At 48.8% G+C, this 24,403-nt stretch overlaps 1 protein-coding gene across 4 annotated transcripts in view; it reads right to left on the reverse strand.

The window, feature by feature from the left end:
- Positions 1–742: 742 nt before the first annotated feature.
- Positions 743–24,403, reverse strand: part of LOC114105815 (adhesion G protein-coupled receptor E4-like) — a 29,263-nt gene continuing 5,602 nt past the window's right edge. For 2 of the 4 annotated variants that reach the window (XM_027952381.2, XM_027952380.2), the window contains exons 2-17: positions 23,499–23,584; positions 22,917–22,967; positions 21,875–21,997; positions 20,911–21,060; positions 19,081–19,121; positions 18,472–18,607; positions 18,055–18,153; positions 16,180–16,358; positions 14,788–14,955; positions 13,052–13,246; positions 6,742–6,977; positions 5,107–5,173; positions 4,467–4,558; positions 3,053–3,233; positions 2,076–2,171; positions 743–1,625 (exon numbers count right to left, since the gene is read on the reverse strand). In XM_027952381.2, coding sequence (XP_027808182.2) covers positions 1,590–1,625; positions 2,076–2,171; positions 3,053–3,233; positions 4,467–4,558; positions 5,107–5,173; positions 6,742–6,977; positions 13,052–13,246; positions 14,788–14,955; positions 16,180–16,358; positions 18,055–18,153; positions 18,472–18,607; positions 19,081–19,121; positions 20,911–21,060; positions 21,875–21,997; positions 22,917–22,967; positions 23,499–23,529 — 1,881 coding nt within the window. In that variant the 5' untranslated portion in view covers positions 23,530–23,584 and the 3' untranslated portion in view covers positions 743–1,589. Of the gene's footprint in view, positions 1,626–2,075; positions 2,172–3,052; positions 3,234–4,466; positions 4,559–5,106; positions 5,174–6,741; positions 6,978–13,051; positions 13,247–14,787; positions 14,956–16,179; positions 16,359–18,054; positions 18,154–18,471; positions 18,608–19,080; positions 19,122–20,910; positions 21,061–21,765; positions 21,835–21,874; positions 21,998–22,916; positions 22,968–23,498; positions 23,585–24,403 lie in introns of those variants that run through there. The other 2 variants (XM_027952384.2, XM_027952385.2) reach the window with 2 other exon arrangements.

Genomic DNA, 24,403 nt, shown 5'->3' on the forward strand with positions numbered 1-24,403 from the left:
AAAAACAGTCCCTTCCAAATAAGGAATTATCCAGCCTGAACTATGGATACTGCCGAGCACTTTGGAAATAACAATTAGATGAAGGCAAAGAGCAATAAATTTACCATATTTTTCATTTTTGCTTCCAAGAAGTTTATAACCCAGGGAGTTGTGACCAGCACTCACACATGCCAGCATCTGTGACACAGGGCATGGCATGTGAGGGGCAAGTCAGGCTGTCCAGACCTTAGTGAGCTGAGCAGCCAAGGCAGAGTCCCTCGGGAGTCTGAATAAGGAAAGGGTTTAGAAAGGAGAGGCCAATGGCTCTCTAAGAGAAGACCAGGGATGGGAGAGGGAGGGAGGAGAGGAGCAGCCTCGGTGTGGGGGAGAGAGACGTCCAACACAGAAGCCAGGGTCCCGAGAGCTGGCCTGCTTTTTTGTCCACTTGTGACCTAGACCAGAGAGCATCAGCAGCAAGAGGGGACCAAGCACCAGCACTCGCCGCCCTCCTGGGAAGGTTGCATTGTTTGGAAGTTTTATTCATCTAAGTCCTGACATCGCACAGTATAAAAAGTTGCTCTGCACACACACGGTTCAAAAATATGTGATGCCCCTGAACTGTAACCTTAATGGAATCACATAATAGCAAAGGGAGAGGTGGTCACAGCCTGGTCACATTGTTGCTACGAGCAGATGATATTTGAGCTCATTAAGCAATAAAAACAACAATCCTCTGTCCATGACCCAAAAAACACACATCAAACCACCAAATTTCAATTTATTTGAAATTTCCTCAAATAAACTATGATGACTCTTGCCTGTGATTTTAATGTGGACAGTCGTTATAATTTAAAACATTTTTGAAAAATGTCCTCTGATAAGTCAGGTGACCGTGATGGGTTGATTAGTGTGCTGAAACAAATACACCCCAAAATCAAATACATTGGAGAAGAAATGAGAAATGGAAAATAAAACAAATAGCGCCAAGCCCTTGCCTTGGCGGGCTGAGACTTGTGAAAAGCGACACTAGGAGACAAGATAGTCTTTAACCCAGGTATACACGTAGGTTCAAAGATTCACCTGGCAAAGAAAGTTGGGGTGGTGGCAGTGACTTGCCCAGGATTTCTCCTGACAATGTGTCCCTAGACAAGGGTGGTGGCTGCTTCTGCCCTGCAGGAATTCAGCCCCCATTTCTGTGTTTCCATATGGGCTGTGTGGACCTGGAGCGCAGGTGCAAGACCTCGACACCAGCAGAGAAGCCAGAGGGCGGTTGTGAGCGGCCTCCAGACCCCAGCTCCGGCATCCCAGGCAAGGTGGCAACGACTGGAGGAAGAAAATCCACCAACTTTCCCCCTCAGTGAAAAGCATCTTTCCAACACCTCGTTGCACTTAATTGCACATGAATGTGGGTGCAATACCTCCTGCATACCCCGTTCTTTCTCTGGAAAGAAAAGCCAAATTAACCAAGTGCAGACTTTTCATGGGAAGGGAGAGAGGGTGGTGTTAGTCTAGTCACTGTGCAGCCACATGAGCGTGTGGACACAAGCCAGTTCTCGGTCCCCAGCTGAGGAGCGGGGAGGAGCTGCATCAGTCAGATGGACAGGGTGTCTTCAGTGACCGAGTTCCGAGGACTTCCCTGGCTCCTCCTACAAGGCAGAGGGCAGGGGAAGTAACAAGGAGAGAGGAGAAATCAATCCCTCAGAAATTAACCAAAACTTCCAGCTTCCCTAGAGATCAGCTAGGATTTCTGCAAGGCCCAAAGCTCCGTAAGGGCATCATGATACCTGAGAGCCTTTGGCTCATTTTAAGAGTCAACCCGGTTCTTCCCCTTGCCCTCCCTCCCCGCCCCCAGCCCCTTGCTGTGCTCTAGTGGTCTTCTCCTGTTCACTGGTTGGTTTGTTAATTGGTGCAGTAAGTGATGTAGAGAAGTGGGATTCACTGTCATCCATCCAAACATGTACGTGGTCAGCTTCATCCTGTGGCTCCTCCCCTTCCCACCCCCACCCCTCACTGTCCTCCACTTTACTGCCTTCCCTTCTATCTTCACAAGTTCCCCCATTTTTGGACCTTTTCACAAATAGTTATATTGGGCTTACCATTCTGGTGTGGGTAGTGGAGCGAGACATCTCTGTACTTTCTGTTTCAACACCCCTCTGCACCCTGCTAAACCACTTCTTGTATTCCATTCGCACCTAGAAGTTTGAGAAATAGAGGAGCTTGTGTTACAGACAGAGCTTGGGCCAAGAGAACGCTGATGACATCGGACACCATAAGGACTTGATATATGATGATAATGCAGGTGATGGTGATGGGGTGGTGATGGTGGTGGTGATGATGATGGTGGTGATGGTAATCCTCAATAGTTAATTTGCAGATGAGAAAATTGAGGCTCAAGGAGAACAGGCATACTATACTGCCCAAGGTTACATAGCAACCTATTCAGTAGTAGACCCAGGATTAGTGATAAAGTCTCTCTGAGCTTGTAGTAGATTTACCAAATATTCCAGTGTCCCTCCTCATTACAGGAGGATTATTCATCCCCTCCCTGGTGAGCTCAAATATAACCATGCAGTTTCCTTTGAACAATGAAATGGTAGCAGAATGGATGGACGTGTGTCACAGCCAAGCAGAAATATTAAGTGGGGTAGGCTACATTTGGTCGTGATCTCTTTTCTGACTGCCATGAGACCAACAATATTGTAGGCAGGGAGCCATACCATAGCCTGAGTGAAGACCATGTAGACCAAGCCATACTCATGTAGCATAAACAAGAAATGAACATTTATCGTTGTAAAACATTGAGACTGGGTGGGGGGGATTATTAGGAAAGGACTATTTGTTAATGCAGCGTAGTCTACCTTATCCTGACTGACACATGTTCTTAAGAGATATGTCAGGATACTAAATGGGTGAAACCCCAAGGGGACAGCATGCTCAAGGAACCCCTGAACCCCCTTCTCAAATAGAAGGCAACATCTCAGTACAAATACGAAAGGCCAAGGAAAGGCAAGAATGCACACAGCCATTCAATAGGACGAGGGGCTAGGCTGGGAAGACCAACACTTAGTCTTACCTGGCGATTAAGGAGGCAGTGAACCACGAAGAGCAAAACCCCCTGCAGGACGTTGGTGATGGTGAACAGGTAGGCGATGACCAATCCCACCGTCTGCCCTACTTCTTCAACCATGAAGAAACCAAGGCCCCAGGAACATCCCAGCACAAATAGCTGAGCAATGGCCTTAAATGTCATGACCCTGGGGAAAGAGCAACAGTAGCTACAGCTTAACTGAACACGGTGAGTTTGGTGAGCACAGGGCCTCATCTAACCTGATAGCCACCTTCAGTTAGTGACTGACACAGGGTCTGCACAGCCTGAGGGTCAGGCAGGTGATGGTGATGGTTCTCAAACACCTCTGCTAAGAATAATGCTTTCTCCCACCCTCGGAAACGATTTTTCTGCAAAGTCTTCTAGGTGGCCTTACTGGAAAATCTGCAGAAATGCTTTCTAAAATTTGTGTTGAAAGATTTTGGATGAGAGGGATGTCCTGTCTTCAGAACACAATGCAACAAAGAAAAATAGTATTCGATAAGATGGAGTGGGGCTGCCCTGGCCACTGGCTGGGAGAGTCTGTGTGTGTGTGTGTGTGTGTGTGTGTGTACACGTGTGTGAAGCATGAACCTTCACTTGCACATACACACGCAGGGGATAGGGAAACAGCAAGAAGAGAGAGGCTAACCCTCCAGGACTGAGGAAACGGAGGACAAGTGATGTTAAGTTGGTCGATAAGTGGATGAGACCAAAGTCAAGGCCCAAGGCTGGAGAGATTCTACTGCAAGTTGTACCCATATCCCTGCCACTCTTGGGGAATCGGGGCAGTTGGTTGGTTGGCTCATTGGGAAGAGTAATGTCCACCTCATAGGCTGGAGTTTATTGGTAAAGGCCAGTATCTACCCTTGTTGTGATGGAGAATTTAGATGGCACCACTGAGAACAGTTTCTACAATCAAGGAGAGTGGGTTCCAGAGGTAGTGGACTCTCAGAGGTTAGAAAAAGGATAATATTGATACTCTAGGTAGCAATTCAATATGAAGAATGTTATACCAAGGAGACATTCAATCAATGTTTCTTGAATAAAGAAATAAAGCAATGGATCAAACTATCTGAAAATCATGGTGTTTACTTCTTTTGGGGAGGGGGTCAGGGGGCATTTCTGGACTTGAAACTAGGCATTTGCTTGTGTTAGGCAAGGCCAGGCCTCCACCACTGAACGTCCACAGCCCGGTTTGAACTTCTGTAAATTGTCCCTCTTTGTCAGGAATAAGAAGAACGTCTGACTTTTGTCTGGGGCAGAACCCAGGGCCTCTGTGTCTAGGCCAGCACCAACTACTACTGGACCACACGCCTGGCCCCATGTCATGTTTGTGAATAGACTTACTCTTTCCTGCCGGACAAATCCGTGGCTATCACCAATTCCAGTAACTTCTTACCTGGTGTCCTGAATGGTGGAGACCTCTTTATTGAGGGAGGAAAGTTTGCTTCTCAAAATCCACAGAATTTGGAAGTACAACACCAAGTTTATCTGTGGAAACAGCATAGAAAAAAAAATGGCTTGGAATTTTCTTTCAATTCCATTTCAAACAACCCAACTTGATCTGGAGCTGAGAATCTTTTTCCCAAAGGACACCAGCTCCGTAGGGTCACCAGGGACATGCTCAGGTCTATCACGTGCTGCCCAGGGCTCAGTCCTGCAGTGCTCCATAACTTATCATCCAAATGACATTCGGAGAGGGGGAGGCTGCTACCAACACCTACACCAGGCAGCAGGTGTAACCGGGACGTTCCTGGCAAACAGAAGACTGGGTTGCTCTGTGCATGTTATTGAATGAATGAGTGCAGGGCTTTCTAAAGGCTGAAAATGCAGCAAAGGGCTACGTTATTCAAAGAACAGCTGGTGCACTAGGGGAAAGCCGTAGCAACAGGACTGATGGCAATATTTTCAGAAACAGAGTTTGGTCATGTTGAGCTGCATTTTCTTATCTTTATCTCATTTCCACTTTAGCAGATAAGAAACACTCTCTATGCTAGGTCAACCCAGGACCAGCACGCCCATAAATAACTACCACCTACCAAGATAATGAGGGCCACTGGCCCCATGAAGCTCCAGATGAATCCTTCATCGAGCTTGAGCCAGCAGCTGTGGAGCAAAAGGCAAGCATTAGCTGGGCTTCCTCCAGAGGGGAAGGGGTTTGCATAGAGGCTCCTGGAGCAAGATCCCAGCAGCCCAAAGAGCCACTGAGTTTAGACCCCAGGCTTTAGACATGACCTCATCTAACACGAGCTGTGTGCACCGAGTCTTGGCTTCCCTAAATGTAAAGTGCGACTAGTCAAAGCACTGGGAGATTAAGTGACTCACGTGGCTGTGCACTAAGGCTTGAAGTCAGGTAACGCCAGTGATCCAACCTTGCCTTTCTTCAATACTGCACTGGCTAACTGTGTCTTCTTCCTCTTCCATGTAAACTTTAGAATCACTTCATCAATATCCAGAAATACTTTGGTGAGCTTTGGATTGGGAATGCATCAGATCTGCAGACTAAGTGGGAAGAACTGAGGTCTTGACTGCATTGAACCCTCCTATCCATGAACATGGAATATCCTCTCCTTTTATTTCCATCTTCTCTGATTGCCCTCACTAGAGTGTTGTCATTTCCTCATACAGAACTTGTACGAAAGATTAGATGTAATTGTGTGTGAAGCTTTTGGAGGCAGCTCCTGGCAAAGAGCTCAGGTTCCATCAATGTAGTTGCTATGGCAATAATGATTGTCATAATGAGAGGGAGAGTAAAACACAATAATTTAACTACTACCATAAAATAACCAACACTAATTGAACATTCATATCCAAAGCTCTGTGGCTCAACCACTGTGTGTTCTGTCATGACGGATGTTGGTAAAGGTAGTATAATTTATCCTAGAAGGAGACCTGGCAGTGTGAATCTGGAAAAAATAACAAGCCTCAGCTAACAGGGGGCAGAAAAACTTCCACACCTAAGTTCTAGCACAAGGATTGCAAACTAGAAGCCCAGGGGTTAATCTAAACTACCACTGTCTATTTTGAAACACAGCTGCACTGAGACATTGTTCTGCACAGAGCTTGGCAAACTTCTGCCGCGAGGCAGCAGAACACGGCTGCTGAGGGCACCGCCTGGGAATTCTGGCTTCCTCCCTTTGTAACTCTGATCTTGGGGAAAAGCATGAAGTGCGGAAAGCCCCCGATGCCTGTGCATGGGGTAGTAAACTGACAAGTTCATATTCGGTCAGGGTGAGAAAGACATGAGCTGCCACATACAGGAAGCATGATCTCTGACCTGTCACCAGCCTTCGAGAGTTGAGACAGTCGTTATTCTTTGTGGTTTGGAAATTAATCTCAACCCATTCCACCTATTTTTTTCAAACTCCTACCGAACACATTGCCCTCAGGTTCTGTGTGGAGCCATGGATTTGCTTTACCTCTCCCTAAATTTCCAGAAGTTGTATTCAAATTTTTGTGTGCATATGAATTGGTTGGGGGAATGGAGCTCTGGTTTTCATTATCAATGGGATCCAACCCCAAAGATGGTGATAACCACTGCTCTAGGAATTGCCAAAGTAAAACAGTACTGGGGCTTCAAGAAGGACTGGTTTGAACAATAATTCACCATTTTCATTTCGAAGCTCACGCGGACTGCAAATACCCTTCCCACCACAAACACACATCGCGCTTACTGAGTATATGTGCCATAGTTTTGGTGTCCAACTATCGCGGACACAATGACAATCACAGCTGGGATGCCGTAGCCCAGGGGGTACATGAACCTCTTTTTGAATCTTCCCGTGCTGGTGTAGTTGGCCACTTTAAGATTCCTGACGGTGAGGAAAAGGTGTAGTCCTTCCAGGAGCATCCAGAAGAAGGCGGCCAGGTAGAGGTAGTGCAGTACCCCTGCAATGATGGAGCACAGCATCTGGAAGGGAGAGAGGAGCTGGCTGGGGCCACCGGCGGCTGCACCTGACTGTCCACCTGACTGTCCTCAGCACGCACCGTTCCCTGGGTGCCAGCTGGGAGTCTCAGCTTGAGTACCTGTGCAATACCTTTCTTGGGAACTTCTGCTGGCCATCGAAATTTGCTCTCTGAATGCACACAGCAGGCCAGAAATACCAAGGAACAAAGGAGTGGGGAGCAGCCGCCAGGGTCCTAATGGAGGAGAGTGTGCTGACAAACTCTCGAGCGCCCTGGCCCTCTGCACATGCGCCCTACACTGCCCCCTGGAGGTCCTCCTGGAATGACCCTCCAGTGGCCACAGCGGAAACTCACCCATCGGTTGGCTTTCTGTCCGTCTGTCTCATTTCCCCTCTCGGGTCAATGTAGCCCAGATCAGTTCCAAACAAACAACTCACACTCAAATTCCCACTGCAGGATCCATGTTTGCACAGAATATTAGCGAGTCCATGGAGAGCCGGCACACACCCTGCACCGCAGCAGCCTCAGTACAAGTAAATGAATTTTTAGGACAGTCTTACTTCACATTCCATAGATGGGGACACTGGGGTCCCAAGCCAAGGACATTCATAAAAAATAGATACTGGTGAACTTCCAAGCATGTGTCCACTTTTGATCTAGAAACATCTGAAGTACCACACTTTGGAAAGCACTTTACTAATTTATACATATATGTGCACTTTATGTGTATATATATATACAGCCTTTGAGGGACGCTTATCCAAATCACGGCACCCAGGAAAGTGGCATTTCCTTTTCTGCTTGAATAACAATCTTATATGTTCAGAAAGGCAGGGGAAACCGTGGTGAGCACAAAAAGGAGAAAATGGAAGACACAGCAGAGAACCAAAGCAATTTATTCACAGTTTCCCGCCAACTCCCCGCTTAAAGAGAGACTGAATTTTTTCTGACTTAATGACTTCCTTTTTCATCTTTGTTTAATTTCATGTGTCAATCTGGCTGAGCCACACTGCCCAAATATATGGCCAAACATTGTTCTAGATGTTTCTGTGAATGTTTGCAGATGGAATTACCATTTAAGTTGGTGAGCTATGAGAAGAAGCAGATTGGCCGCCACAGTGTGGGTGGGCCGTGTCCTATCAGTTGAAAGCACGAGTAGAAGAAAGCCTGGGTGCCCCTAGGCTAGAGGGAATCTGCCAGCAGGCAGCCTTCAGACCAGAATGGCAGGATCCTCTGGGTCTCCAGCCTCCTGGCTCGCCCTGTGGCTTCTGGATTTGACAGCCTCCATAATCCCAGGAGCTCGTTCCGTAAACCAGATCCCTCCCTCTCTACTCTCTTATGCACATTCTACAGCGTCTGTTTCCTGGAGAACTTTGGCCACCACAACCTCCTAATTACCAAGTCCAGCAGACTCTACTTGACCTCTGGGAAGAACTCAGCTCGCCTCGTTGACGGTGCCTGTCCTTTGGCTCCAGGATACCTTCTGCTCAGGAATTCTCCTGACTCTGTTCATCTGTGAATATCTGGGCAAATCTCGCTGTTCTGAGGTTTAGGTGTTGCTCTTCCACAGGCTCCAGCCTGGATGCTCCTCACATCGCCCTGTACACCCTGAGCTCACCAACGCCCATCCTGAACTGCCTCCTTTGTGGAGGACACCTGAGGTCACCCACACCCCAGTCTCTCGGGGATGGAGACTCCTGTTCCCAATTGTCCTTGTGTGTCTCAGTCCCACGTCCCCCCAGCACACCTCACTAGCAAATGCGGGCGGGGGCTCCTTGTCTTAAGTTTGGGTTTATTTTTGGTGGAACGTGATGACAGGGCGTATCTGTGGGTACAACGCTTACGTTGTGTAATGTGGTCAAAGGTCATGTGATCAGCACGTCAGTCACCTTACTCCTGTGCGTGTCTTTGCCAGGAAGGTGCTGACCACCCTCTCCTCCTGTTATTTTAAATGTGCACGGTGCTAGCTGTGGTCACCTTGCTGTGCAGTACCACAGCGGGACTTGGCGTCCCCGAGTCTGTCTCACTGCAATGTCCTCTCTGCCCTCAGACCTTTCGCTGCAGCTTAGTGAACGACATCACCACCCCCCTCACCAGTCTCCCAAACCGAAAGCCTCAGACAGGACACGGCTACTTCTGCTTTCTCCCAAGCACGCCACTTCGGCGCCCATGGAGGCGCCAAGTCCTAACCACGTCACTTTACATTTCTTCTGTCCAACTCGCCCCCCCCCGCCCCCTCGGTTCCCACTGTGCCACCCCCTAGCGAGCCAGCCTTGCCTCCCCACGTTCTTTCTGCTGCTAGTTTCCTCTCACCCCGTTTTCCTTCGCCTTCCCTGGGTCCACCTGCAGCAGGACCCAAGAAGCTGCCCTCTGGCTTTGGGCCAGCTCCGGCCGGTCATCTGTTTGTGTACCTCAGGTCACTAGCACACACCAGGCCTATGGGCTGGCTACATCCCCGCAGCCATGGTGCCACAGACGCAGGTGAAGCTGCACAGCCCGGGCCACGGGTGCGCAGAGCTGGAGGAGGCACCGTCTGGCCCTGCACAGAACTTGGCCAACCTAGAGGGCGAAGCCCAATCCTGGCCTTTCCGGCTCCAGAGCCATGGACTCCCCACATTCTCCCTGGAGGTTCCCTCGGATGCCCATTCAAACTGGACGGGCCACAGCCTCCTGGAACTCAGAAGGAGGGTGGCCAGTCAGTGAGGAAGCCAGCTGACCAGTGGGCCCGAGGCACAGGCCAAGTACTTCACACGCCCCCAAATCCTACGCTGACTCCTGCTTCAGATCCTCCAGGCCCGTGGTTTCTACTCCCTGGAAGCCTTTCTTCCTGCCCTTGACCCGTGAGCCCTAGTTTACCCTTGAGAGCCCTCTCGCAGCCCTCGGTAAAGTGTGTCTCAGAGTCTCCGGCTGGTCGTACACTTGTATGAGTCCAGAACTAGACACTTGGGAGCTCAGACCTGCACTTCACGGGCCACACCCAGTATGGAAGAACCTTCTCAACAGCACCAGCTCTTAAAATGTAAAAGCTTAAGACGACAAGATGCCATCTCAAAATAAAAAAAATAATAAAGGACTAGGGAGACAGCTCGCTGGTACAGCAGTCCTGGGTTCGATCCCCAGGGCCAAACCGGAAGGAAAAAAAGAGCAGGGTCTCAATACTTTATTTCCATTGGCCGATAGGTCACATGGCCCAACCTCACTGCAAAGGACGCTGGGAAAAGCTGTCAGTCTCCTTCAGTGTCCTCCACACCTGGCAAACTCATCCACCTGATTGCCACTGAGTCACCTCATCTGCACTGGTGGCTTCCTCAGAACCCACAGGGACACAGCACTGAGGCCCTTGTATGTCACCCTGCACAGTGACAGTCCTCTAGGCTGCCTCACACCTTCCTAGGCTGAGAGCTCCCTGTTCACAAAGCAGTTCAACAAGTCTCCTGGCACACAAGGGTTCTCTGAATATCAATGAATGAATAAATTCAATAACAGGTGGGTGACTACAGAGCATTATATAAGGGCAAGACACTCTCAAGATGACCAAATTAGCTGGGCATGGTGGTTCACACCTGTAATCCTAGCGGCTTGGGAGGCTGAGACGGGAGGATCACAAGTTCAAAGTCAGCCTCAGCAAAAGCGAGGCAATAAGTAACTCAGTGAGATCCTGTCTCTAAATAAAATACAAAATAGGGCCAGGGATATGGCTCAGTTGGTAGAGTATTCCTGAGTTCAAACCCCAGTACAAAAAAAAAAAAAGATGATAAGTTAACTTTATCTTAACTAGAATATCACTTTTATAACTTTGAACACATTCTTTTAAAATCTTATCAGAGTAGTGGCTAGCACTGAGGGTGACCTCTGATCAAACCACCAGTGACTGTCAATGCATATCATCGTGAAATACCCTATGACAGGCTTTTTTGTAAAGGTCCACAAAGAAAATATTTTAGGCTTTTCAGAGCCATCTCTACAATAGGCAAACAGATAGGTATGACTGTAATAAAAATGACATTATAGTACAGAGGGTAGGCCAGATTTGCCGGAAGCCTATTTTTTTCCAATTTCTCCATATATTCAAATGAGGAAAGTGAGGCCAAAAGAAGCTAAAATCATGCCCAAAGTCATACAGCTAGTAAAAGTAAACTGTATTTGGATCCAAACTATCTCCAGAAACCAATTATTCTTTCTTTTTAAAAAAAAAAAATTAAGCAACAAAATGACGAAGCATATATACTTATGGTATATAACAGGGTGTTTTGAAATATGTATATATACATTGTGGAATGACTACGTTCATTGACATGTCCAACACTTCACAAATGTACCATCTTAACTGCAGCATTTGTCTTCTCAGGAACAGTAAGTGTGCTTTGAAACCTTCCAGTTGGTGGACCACAGTCTTTGGGGTTAAAAGGAGCCTAGAACCTGTAGTTCTGGTCCTTCCTGATGGTGACTGGGGTGATGATGAGCATGGTGACTAAGGCCAGCTCCGGCCTTCTTCACATTCCTCATGCTCAGTCCTCACTGCCGGAACCCCACACCTAGGCCCCACCTCAGAGGGGAAGTCCAGAAAGGGAAGTCAGAGCAGAGCTGTTGGGCAACACGGTGGCTGCTGAGCAGAGTGACGTGTTGCAGCTTGGAAATAACCAAGAAAGCAGCTTCGCGTCTCCCACATCCAGAACAAGAGCGGCGGTGGGGGTGCATGTCCCTCAGCTCAGCTCAGCCTCGGTCCATGCCATGTGGCCATAGCAGAATCCCACAGTGATGATCACAGCAAACAGAAATGTGGCTCATGGTTCTGGAAGAACCAGGGGCCCACGTCTAGCAAGGGCTCTTTGCTGCATTGCCCATGGCAGAAGGGCAAAGAGCAAGGGGGGACAAACTTGTTCTTTCCCAAGGAGCCACTCTGTGGTAACAGCATTAATCCATGGACGAGGGCAGTGCCCTCCTGGCCTCATTGCTTCTGATAGGTCTCACCTCTTTCTAAATATTTTATTATTATTATTATTATTATTGATTATTATATTACTGTCTCTTCTGTGAATCGTGCATAGTTGTGGGCACAATATGGCATTTTAATACATGTTCACAATGCATAATGATAAGATTGGGGTAATTACCATTTCCATCACCTCAAGACATTTGTCATTTCTTGTGCTGGAACCATTCTAGATCCTATTAGCAGTTTTGAAATATTCAATTAGTCCTTGTCAACCAGTTATTCTACTGCGCTGTAAGGGCCCACCCCTTAACACTGTTGCATTGGGGGTTCAGTTTCCAAAACTTAAATTGCGGTGAACATGTTCAAACTATAACAAAACCTTTCCATGATGTGAGTTTCAAAACAACATGTTGTGCACAATAAATGTTACCATTTCCTTTGTTAATTTTAAATAACTTTAAATAAATAAGATGAGAAAGTCACTTCAACAAGGTCATGCAGAAAGTAGGATGATTAGTTTAGATCAGAGAGGCTAGGCCACTGTCCATCAGTGTTTCAGCTGCTCCCGCACCCCTCATTCCAGAGCACAGATCTGTCTCTAGGAAAGGGCTTCCCAGCCAAAAACTACATTTCCCAGAACTCTTTGCAACATTGTGCTACCATGTGACTGGGCTCCAGCCAATGGGATATGAGGGGAAGTGATATGCAGCACTTCCTGGTGCAGTTCATATTAACCTCCCCCTTGGACTCTATCACATGCTTTTTTCCCTTCCCAGTTGGCTAAAATAGGAGACACTACAGGATGTCCCTGGAAGCTGAATGGAAGATAACACCCTCCTTCAGCCTGAGGGTGGTCAGACATCCTGCAGATTTGTCTGCTCACCCTCTGCTGATAGATAGGGAAAGATTAACTCGTACTGTGCGAAGCCTCTGACACTTTGGAGTTCAGTCGTTACAGCAGGTGATGTCCCCTGTCTAACACCATCACTAAATGGGCACTCAGAAAGATGGTCTCAAAGTTACACAGGAGGAGAGATGAACAAGGCACACTTCCCTCTCCCAACACCATTGCTGCTAGTTAACATCTCCTCACTTAGGATCAGACGCTGGATGTGACTCTGACAAGGAGGGAAATCACCCACCTCAGGCTCAGTCCTGTTGATGCCCGTGAGGAACAGGAAGTGGGCCAGGAAGAGGCAGAGGGAGAGCTGCAGGTGGAGCGTGGTACTGGTGTTCTGGATGGGCCGGCACAGGAGGAAGGTGAGGACTGCCAGGAGGAGGCAGAGCAGGGAAAGCCCCAGTCCCACGTAGGTGATCACAGTCAGCACCAGATCCTCCTACAGGCCATCCGAGAGGGGCGTGTTAGCACTCTCAGCTCTGCTGTTGTTTTCCTACAGAGTCATCGGGCTTCCTGGTCCAGTCCCTGAAACAAGCGACTTAACCCAAGATTCGGTGTTTGCAAAACAGGGAGAGTTAGAGCATTTTCCACGCTGGACTGATGAAGAACCAACCACTCACCAGATGGGCACTGCCCAATGGAGGTATTGGACACAGATACCCTGTGTGTTACTGTGAATTTCCTAGTAGCCAAAATGAAAAATGTAAAAAGAAACAGATGAAACTAATGACACTCCGAGTTTGATTGATCGGTTACACCATCCACATTTCACGTATCTGCCTGTGGCTGGTGGTCTCATTGACAGCACAGCACTTGGCCCTGGTCTCCAGGGAAGCTGGCTGGGAACTGGGTCTTGTTCTGTGTCACATCCTCAATGCTCAGAACAAGTCTAGCACCCAAACAGTACTCAACAAATGAATGAAATGAGGCCGTGTATGTGAAGCACACAACACAATGGGAGCTAAAAGGACTAGGGGAAGAAGTGAATTAAGCTTCTTTCAACCTGAGTTGCCGCAGTCTGGCTGGGCACAATCAGGAGCCACTTGTCAAAAGAAACTAACTTTATTTTTAGAACCACACACGCCAAACAAAACAGCCTCTCAGGAAAAACCCTCAGAGCCTCAACTGCCACCACCGGCTTTCCACAAGCCTCTCTCTCCCACACAAGCTTCTCTCCACCTCCCACAATCCTCCTGCTCTTGAGGCCGATTGGCTGGGTCACGTGGGCGGAGCCAAAAAAGTCCCCCAATGAGCAGCTCCGTGGTCTGAAAGGGCAGGGAAACAGCCCAATGAGCATCACCGCAGAGGAGCCAATCAGCTAGATGTTGCTGGGGCCGCTGTGAGTCAATCATCAGCCGGCAGCTGGAAGTTTGCTGGGGCCCCTTCGGCTGTGGCTCTCAACACTGAGTTATCTCAGACTTGGTTGCGAAATTCAGAGAGCTATGGTGTGTCATCAGTGACAGTCATTGCCTGACTTCTGGTGTGACCAGGGAGGTTTGGCTGCAACCCTCTTTTGCAGGGTAATAGATGCTTTTGATCCCAGATCCCCTTGGACCTCACCTCTGGAGAGGCTGCCAAACCAACTTCCCAGTGGCCGAGGACTTTCCTTTTGGCTTGAGCTCACCCCACCCATGCTTGCAGAAGTGCCCCCCTGAACACAGCTGAAGACAAATGACGACAGTGAGTGTATACATACCCCAGCTCCCTCGCCACTCAGGATGACTCTGAGGTGCATGTCCCACACTGCCTCCTGGGTCTCCCAGGGGGAATAAGCTCTGCTGACCACAGTGGTCACTGGCTTGATAATCTTCTCTGCGCTGCCTTCTATCCTTTCCCCATTTCTCTTCCCCAGCCCCTCCTGGTGTCTCTCAGAATCACCTCTCACGGAAGCCACCTGACTCCTTATTTTAGAACCTTTTTCTAAGCTATGCAGAAGATGAGCCCAGAGCTTCCAAGCAAGGGAACTCGGAGCCTTGGTACCTTGGGCGTCAGAGCCACGAGGACAGCAAAGCTGGACAGGTGGAAGCACTTGCACCTGGTGTGGGAATCATTGCTGCCCACATGGAAGCAGCCCTCCGTCGACCAGCTGCCCCCATCCTTTGACCCTTCCCAGTAGACGCAGAGATGCTTTGCCGTCTCACCACCAGGCTGGAAAGAGAAGAGCAGGAACGCGGATGTCTTTCCCGTGTCCCTATTTCAACGTTGTAGCTTCATCCAGTGTATTGAGTTGGAAAGCAGATTCAAAAAACACCTTTGGGGTTATTCTACATTTATTTATTCTCACTTTCTATGGCCAGCTCAGTATTCAGGGCATTGACCCTTAAGAACTGCTTCCCCCAGGGCTCTGCTGAGAGATCCCTGGGTGAGCACAGACAAAGGGTGAGTGCCTCCTTCACACTCTCTTTCTGCTCTAAGCTGTCTCCCTCTCCAGCGAGGTGGCCCTTCCTCCTGCCTGCCTCCAGCGCCCACCGTGTTCAGGAACACTCATGCCCCGTGGCCTTCCTAGCTTCAGTAGGGGAACCTTCATGCTGTGGAAGTCCCTAGGGGCCTCAGCATTTCTCTTCTTTCACAACTTCATTGAAATATGTTGACAAGTAAGAATGGTGCGCATTTAAGGTTGCATCACGGGGTCTTACTACGTGCGTACACTATGAAGTGATTGCCAGGACGGAGCTAATTAGCCTATCCGTCCCCTCCCATTTCCTTTTGGGTGAGGACTCTGGAGCCCTGCTCTCTTGGGAGATTTTGACATACAACACATTACTATTAGCTCCAGTTGCCAGGCTGGACTTCTGCCGATGAGGCACCACGGCTCCGGCACTTGCCCACCCTATAACTTCAAGTTCATTCTCTTGGACCAACATGTCCTTCTGCCACCTGGTTCTCTGGTGACCACCATTCCACTCGCAGTTACTGTGAATTTGACTTTTTCTAGATCCCATACCTAAGTGAGATCATGCAGTATCTATCATTCTGCATCTAATTTATTTTATTTAACAAAATGTGCTCCAGGTTGAGGCACGCTGTGGCAGAGGGCAGGTTCCTTCCTTCCTAAGGCTGTACAGCACCCCGTGATATGACCTTCACATTCCCTTCATCCACTCATCTGCTGGTGGACACTGGGGTTGGTTGGAAACAGTGCTGCCGTGAACGTGGAGTGCGGAGGCCCCCTCAGATGCTGAGCTCCGTCCCTCCGTGGATGGACCCATGCTGGGCCCACTGGATCCTGTCCTAGTTCCGGCTTTAATCTTGTGTGGTTCCTTATCCTGCCCCACATGGTTGTTCTGATTCGCGTTCCCACAGTAGTGTGCTCGGCCTCCCTTTCCCCACATCCTCACCGGCAACCATTCTTTCGGCTGGGGATCTGCTCACCTGAGTGTGTTGAAAGGTCAGGAACGTGGGTTCAGACAGGTTGACCTTGTCACCAACGGTGCCACTCACAACCTGGGAGTTCAGCCTGGCTCCCAGCTTCCTCCTTCGATCACTGAAAAAGGATCCGTTCAGAAAATTCCCAAGAGATCGATAAGTGATCAGAGCAACTATGCTCTTGTCTGAGAAAAGAGAGGAGAAGTGGTGTTAGGGAGTGTCCACGTTGCTACCCGCATGTCTGACATCTGCTGTGCACACACTCCCTTGGAAATTCCTTAAGTGGAACATGCACTGTACTAGGAGAGGTGAGGGGTGCACAGACTGGGAAGTGTGAGCATAACGTTCACGTCATGTTTTAATAGGTGTACGTGTAAAACAAGTCCATCGATGGGCCATAAGATGCACATGAGCCCTCAGGCATCAAAAGCAGAGTCAGGTCAGGTGAGGTGCACAGGCCTGTAATCCCAGTGGCTTGGGACTCTGAGGCAGGAGGATCTCAAGTTCAAAGCCAGCCACAGCAATTTACTGAGGCCTTGAGCCTCTTGGTGAGACCCTGTCTCTGGGGCTGGGGCTCAGTGGCTAAGTGTCCTGGGTTTAATCCCTGGTCCAAAAAAAAAAAAAAGGCAGGATGCTGGGCCTAGAAGGGAAAGTGGAGAATGGAACCTCAGTCCCCACCTTCCAGGTTCACTCTGGGACAGCCAACTCAGTGGAAAGGCGTGCGGGGCGGCTCATTCCACTAGATGAGCTCCCTTGCACTCTTTTCCTGTTCTCCCCCTCCCTCTCCTCCTCCCTCTCTGTTCCTGTCTCGCGCCCTCTCTCTTCTGCCTCCCTGTTCATGCATGGAAAGTTTAATCCATGTGTTCAAGATGCTCCGCAGCCTGACGGAGCCTCCTAAGCTGCTATTACTCATGGGCCACCTCCCACTTGGGGCCAAAGCCGCTTGCCACCTACATCATCATTAGCTCCATTGTGAGAATCCTCTCATTTTTGCTCCTTTCCTGCCCCACTCCCACCCCAAGCTCACATTAAGGAGCAAAGGCTAAAGTGGCCAGGAACTTTCCGGAGTGGATTAGCAGGCACCTCACTCTCAGAGTAATATCAGGTCTTTCTCTTTGAAGAGGTTTGTATTCATTCTTCATTCCTTCACCCATCAGATATCTATTAAGCATCTACTGTATGTCAGGCATTATGATACAGTCACGAGCAGAACAAAGTCCCTGCCGCTGGAGAGTTGGCATTGCAACGGGAGAGATGGACAGTAAACCAACAAATAACTGGAAAGTTCCTACATGACGTAGGTGCTTTGCACAGACCTACAGTGAGGGGTTAGGCAGGGTGGCAAATCCAGCCTGCCGTCTGTTTGTGCAAATAAAGATTTATTGGCACAGCAGTATTCCTTCTTTGACATATCTGCGGCTGTTTCTGAGTAGTTATGAAACAGATCTCCTGGCCCAAAAAGCCTAAAATATCTGCTGTCGGGTCCTTTTACAGAACAATTTGGTCAACCTGTAAGGACAGAGATAGACTGGGTGTCTGTTTTAAATAGTGTGTTCATAAAACACTTCCCAAAAGAAACAGAGGTTGAGGCAACAACCAGCCTCCACGGCCAGGAGCTAACTTGTCAGACCACCACATGGAACCGCTCGTGGCCCCACGGGGGTCTCAAGGAAGCGTGGGGGCGGACCCCCGTCCTGACCTCATGCGAGTGACGTCATCCCCCAGATTGCCTGGTCAGTGGTCCAGGGAGATCCCTTCATCCTCCATGCAGATCCCCCCAACTGGAAAACTTTGTGAGTCCCCCCACCCATCGGCCAGGCACCTGGAAATGAGTTAACTCCCAGAATCCGGGGCCTGGAGGATGCGCTTCAGACCCAGTACCTCTTGTGGTGTCCTTGAAGGCGCCAGTGCAGTTGAGGTCCATCGTGTTGTTCCCAGCCTCCAGCACAGTCTCCTCCCTGCACCTCTTGGTTTCATAGACTGGAAACAGCAAGAAAGTGACCTCTCTGGGCTGACCTCGCATGCTCAGAAGCCTGCAGAAGCCCTACTTTGGGGGATTCCCTTTTACGCACTTTTCTCTGTACCAAGGAAGGCTGGGGATGGGCAGAGAGCTGGTCTATTCTCTTTTCCTTTTCCCTCAAATTTATATTTGGAAGAAGAGCCCTACTCATGATGGGTTGTTTGTGTGGCCAGTCTGTCACCCTGGGAGATAACAATTCCATAATCCGTGGGCACTCACTATGCCTGGTCCCAACGCCCTTTATGGTGGCCATAAGGAGTCCACTTAGTATTCCTTACCTAGGTCAAACAGGGGGTTTTCGCCCTTTCCTGGAGAATCAATATTCTTATTCAGTATTTCCAGTTCCACACGCTTAAGTAGGATGGTAGCCTTTTCTGCAAAATCCTTTTGGCTCTTATTTTTCGACAGATCTTCCTTTTAAAGAAATAAAGCTAATCAGACTCTCAACAAAACTTAAGAAATCAGGAACACGCTACATCTGGTTGGGTGAGCCCAGCAAGGCAACCACGTTTGCTGCTCTGCTTCGAGGTGGCGTGGGCCATGCCCCCTGCGTGACCAAGGTCTTCCAATAGCAGCTGAGGCACTATAGACCATCCCAGAGCTTCTCATCTCTCAGGACATCTGGACCTGCACAGTTCCTGGTTTGGAGAGACTGCCCAAGGCGCCCTGGATGTTGAGCAGTATCCTTGGTTTCCATCAACTAGGTGGCCACCTCCTCACACTGTGACAATGAAAAGTACCTCCAGAGAATTCCAAAGGCCCCTGGGACAGCGGGCAGCTTTGCCCCTGTGAGAACCACTCTGTCTGAAAGCCACAGGGAGCCACCGCAGGGTTTGAGCAGAAGAGCATGGTAAGACTAACCCAGACCCAGACTTCACCTCACTCACCCAAACGTTCTGCTGTGAGTTCATGTTTCCATCCTGGTTCTCTGGGGAACAAAAGTAGCCATTAGTTGGGACATGGAAGAAAGCGTCTGGCTCACATCCCTGCTTCCAGTCAGCCTCAAATTGCGCCTATTCCTGACATTCCTCTAAGTCCAAAATGTGTTCTGCAATAGAATTTTAAAAGGGAACTAGGATGGGGCTTCCAGTTCAATCATTCAATCAACAAGATGTATGGAGCAGCTACTTAAAACCCAGCATGAGGCTGAACCACAAGGATACAGTGTAGTCAAAGAGACCCGCGGTGCTCCCTTTGGAACTTGCAGACTGCAGGAAAGTCATTAAGGAGATAATCACAAGTAAGCGATGAAGTTGATGCAATCGATGCTCTTAAGTAGGGTGAGGTGACTTGGGAGCACACTATAGAGCTCCCAATCCCTTGGGGGGTGAGAAAAGGCTTCCCAAAGGAATCAGTGTCAAATAATAACAGAAACTGCTGCCTACACATCATACAGAAGTTTCCTTCACATACACTGTCTCATTTAAGGGAACAGAAGGTTCCAGAACAGGTCTACCTAAGGTAGGACCCAATGTTCATCGAGCCTTCCTGAGTGCCTAGGACTGCTGAGTATTTCACATGCATTAACACCGGAAGGGCAGGTGGGGTGTGCTGATTTGCCAGGGCTGCTGCATGTAACGTAGTGCCACCCACTGTACCGTCTCTCAGTTCTGGGGGTCAGAAGTCCTGTGAAACCTCTTGCCCTTGACTGTGGACTGGATCTGGGGACCCATTCTGATGAACAAATATAGGATGTGCCTTCTGAGACCAGGTTATAAGAGAGCCAAACTCTAGCTCCTTCAAGTTCTCGCCTGCTACAAGAAAGAGAAACCCATGTCTCCAGGTAGTGGGGGCCACCCTCCACAAACCACAGGGAGGAGCTGAGAGCTGCAGCAACATCCTTTAAGAAACGGAATCCTGCCAACAACCTGTGAGTGAGCTTAGACGCAGGCCCTGCCCCGGCCTAGTCTTCAGATGACACCGTGGCCTGGGTGATTTCTTCATTGCAGCTGTGAGACACCTGGATACAGAGGACCCAGCTAAGCCCTGTTGGGCTCCTGACCCACAGAAACTACGAAGCAATCCATTTCTCTACAGTTTTAAGTGACTGCATTTGGGGGTAACTTGTTATGCCTCGACACATCACTCACACAGTATATTCTGTTGCTATTCCCATTTACAGATTATTCGTTTTGGTCAAATTCCATACATAAAGGAGTCACCACTGAAGTGCAGTCAGCGGAGCTCAAGACATAGAATTATACGAGGACTGAACAAGTGACTATGTTGGGGGCACCAAGAGGTGAATTGCTTCTTTTTGGAGAAAGAAGCTACAAATGAGGGGAAGTCTAGAGCCATCCTTGGCATTGACGGGATTCAGAGTACAATGCAAGCTCACAAGAAGGTGTGGTATACAGACAGACAGACAGAAATAGGAATAGAATTTAAGATCAGTGAGAGGTAAAGAAATGGAGACGTTTAGAATACAACTGGAGATGTCCTGTTTGGAAGCTTGGGAATGAGACCCACATTAGAGACATAAATTTGTAAAGCGTCCACATGAAAATGGTTGACTGCTGCCCCTGGGCTTGGGGACATCTCCTTGTGAAAGATCATCAGGGTCAACAAAGGGATGCGGATGAGTTAGGAGAGGGCTCTAAGCTCTTGCCCTGGCCTGAGTTGTTACAGGAGCACATGTACATGTGTGCGCACGCACACACACACACACACACACACACACTCCTTTTCCATGGTAGAAAGCATTTGGGAATTCTCACCGTGACATTCTGCATGTTCAGTATCAGAGGGACCAGAGAGCCAGTGGAAGAAAGAGCGTTGAACCACACAGACGCAGAGGTAATACCCGATCTTTTTACTACAGAACATTTCCTTGCACTTTGCCAACTCGCTCCTACACTCGTCAGCATCTGTGAATCAGGAGAAAATATGTTTTTTATTCTCAAAGAACTATATCATTTTTTTCGCTGCCCAAGGAATCTCAGTTGCCCAACATCGTTTACAAACACCAAATAACATCTCTTGTTCTTTAAAAGGATGAATCAACATTATAAAGATGACTTTAGAATGTTGCACATTTATAAAAATGTGCAAGTGTTTTAGAGAGTGAGAAAAGTCGATTCTATCACGCAAGAGTAACCAGGAAGACTGCAAGGTGGGGAGCGGCTCAGCCCCAAAACTACCATGAACCTCGACCAAACAAGGAGACACTGGCACGTGAATAAAGGAAATGACGGTGGGATGCACTAAGAGGTCCCGAAAGAGACCCAGGGCATATGGAGCTTTATGGGGAACGGAAGAGTAGTATGTCAAGTCGCTGGAGTAAGGGGGTGAGGCTTGTGACGCAGCGTCAGTTTGTGAAATCTACTCAAAACCCATCCAGCAGCAAGGACCTGGAGTCTGGGGGAGGGTGCCCGCTGCTGGAAAAGGCTTCAGCCCAGGGGGGTCCTGGCTTAGGTCCTGTGTGTCCCACCATCTTTCTGCTGACAGACCAGAGCTGAGCCCCCAAACCCCAGGGAGACCCAGACAGAAGCTGCCCTGGGCCAGTGACTGACACTTGTTCTCTCTATCAAAAGGACTCGGGGACAAATCCCCCTGGAAAACAGTGTCCTCACCCATCAGTCTTCTGAGGATCTCCGGGTTTTTTATGGGCTCTGAGTTTGTGCCTGGAGCAGCACAGCTATCACTAACGAGTGGCGGGAGCGGAACCTCACAGTCATTTACCATCACACTTGAGGTAGGATGTGTGGAAGATTCTCCCCAGCCACGAGTACTTGAACCCGTTTCTGCAAACACAGTGGGTGCTGTTGTAGCAGACAGCAGTTTCAGGGCAGGGAGGGCAGGAATCTGCAGAGATCACAGAATCTGATTACTCCTTTGTCATTCATTCATCTGGGAAGTACTCACTCACTGGCCACCTATGATGGACCAGAGGCGCTGGCCAGAAGAATGTGCTCTTGGGAAGCTTTTGAGTGTCCATCTCACTGCTGAGTAGAGAGCTCACAACGCCCGCCCCTCCCACTTCTGCCCCCAACACCAGCGCTGCCACTGCCAACCGCCAGCACTGGTGTTCTGTAAAAAACACCCAGCTTTGTTATTATTTTAAAAAGTAAAAACTGGCATCAGTGAGGATATGGAGAAACTGGGATACTTGTGCACTGCTGGTAGCAATGCAAAATGGCGTAGCCTCCCTAGAACTACTCTGGCGGGTTCCCTAAAATTTAGAATTACCACATGATCCAACAAGAGCTGAAAGCAAAATATCAAAGAGATTTGCCTATTCATGCTCACACCAGCATTATTTACAAGAGCCAAAAGGTACAAGCCACCCAACTTTCCGTGGTGGATGAATGGACAAATAAATGTGGCAGACTCATACCGTGGAATAGTACTCAGCCATAAAAAAACGAAGGACCTTCTAATACCCCTCCAACATGGACATTATGCTGAGTGAAATAAACCAGTCACAAACAGACAAATATTGTGTGATTCTGCTCGTAGCAGATCCCGTGAGCAGTCAAATTCACAGAGTCAGAAAGTGTGAAGTGTGGAAGGGAAGGAGGAGCTAGCGGTTAGTGGACAGAGGTTCAGTTGGGAAGATGAGAGGTTCTGGAGATGGATGGTGGGGACAGCTCACAGCAGGAGAGTGCATTAATGCCCCAGAACTGTGCACGATATTGGCTGGAAAGGCCAATGTAAAGGTCCCATCCATACACACATTCCAGGTCCCAATCTCCTTCCTCCTGGCCTTTGGCCATAAACTCACCTCTAGAAGTCTGCGCCTCTGATCCTGATGAAGCCAGCAAGACACTGACAGCTGGAACAGAAAGAGGAGGGGTTAGTTCTGATGGGGTCCCTGGGGTCTTCCGGGTACCGTATGGCTTTGCCTGATACCTGGCCTATGTGCTATCCCCGCCTCAGGTTTCTGAATCTTGTTCATGACTAGCGTGTGTTTCAAAATTCTAAATTTTGAAGACTGCTTCATCAATCCTTCATTTACAAAACACATTTTGGGTCAAGCCTAAGGACACCTCGCACAGTTCTATGTCCTGAAGATCTCTTAGGTTTTTTTCCCCTATAATTTTAGCTTTCTGTTTTGCATGTTCACCAGTGACTCATTTTGAGGCTTTTTCTTTGCATAAAATGTGAGCTTTTGGTCAAGGTCTTGTGATGCTTGGTCTCCTTTGGATTTGCAGTTGCCCCAGAACCATTTGTTGGAAGGGCTCCCTGGGGATCCCACCAAGGAACTTAGAATGTGAGGTTACAACACGACCAGGCACGTGCAGCTAGAGGTGGGAAATGACACATTTAGAGGAGAAAACAAAGCTAGGGTTTCTGTGGCACTCACCTGAGAGCAGGGCCAGACACCTGCTTCCCATAGCACCGGCGACCGGGAGCAGCAATCGAGGGTCTCTGGGGAGGAGGCAGGAGCTCCTGCAATGAGAAATCCCGAGAGAACCAGACTGTGAGGGTCACAGGGGTGACCATGTGCAGAAAAAAGAAGTCACAGACTGTTGGTGGCAATGTAATTAGTACAACCATGTGGAGAACAGTGTGGAAGTTCCCCCGAAAAACTAAAAATAGATCTAGCATGTGATCCAGCTCTATGGCTTCTGAGTCTGCGTCCACAGGAAATGAACGGCCCACCCAGAAGGCAGCTGGCGCCCATCGCTGTCACTTGCTATGTCGCTGTCCACCATAGCTCAGGTATGGAGTCCCTGGGTGATGGTTGAAGAAACATGGACCATATGCACCACACAATCTTACAGCCCCAACGAGGAAGGAATCCTGACATGTGCAGAGAAATGAATGGAACTGGGGGAAATGAGCCAGACACAGAAAGACAAGTGCCGCATATTTTCTCTCCTAGGTGGAAGCTAAAAAAGTGACCTGAATATGGGGTAGTGACTACTAGAGGTCAGGTGCTGCAGGTGGGGAGAGGGAGGTCACAGGAGGTTGGATCTGATCAGTGCACACTGTCTGCGGGGGTGGAAATATCACACTGAAGCCACTAAAGGACATTAACACATGCTAGTCATGAACAAGATTCAGGAAAAGAGTTCCTCTTCATGGGGACATTCACCCTGGTTTCCTCATCTGTCGATTCATGTGGCTGCTCCAAAGAAGCTGTAAGCATGATTGAGTATTTTTAAAGAATCCTGACCTTTCAGAGACTCGTGCTGAAACATTTGCTGGTGAAATAAAAACATGACCAGGATTTACCTAAAAAATAATTAGGTAGAATGAGTGTTT

The sequence above is a fragment of the Marmota flaviventris genome, chromosome 1 (genome assembly GCF_047511675.1).
Source record: "Marmota flaviventris isolate mMarFla1 chromosome 1, mMarFla1.hap1, whole genome shotgun sequence".
Lineage (NCBI taxonomy): Eukaryota > Metazoa > Chordata > Mammalia > Rodentia > Sciuridae > Marmota > Marmota flaviventris.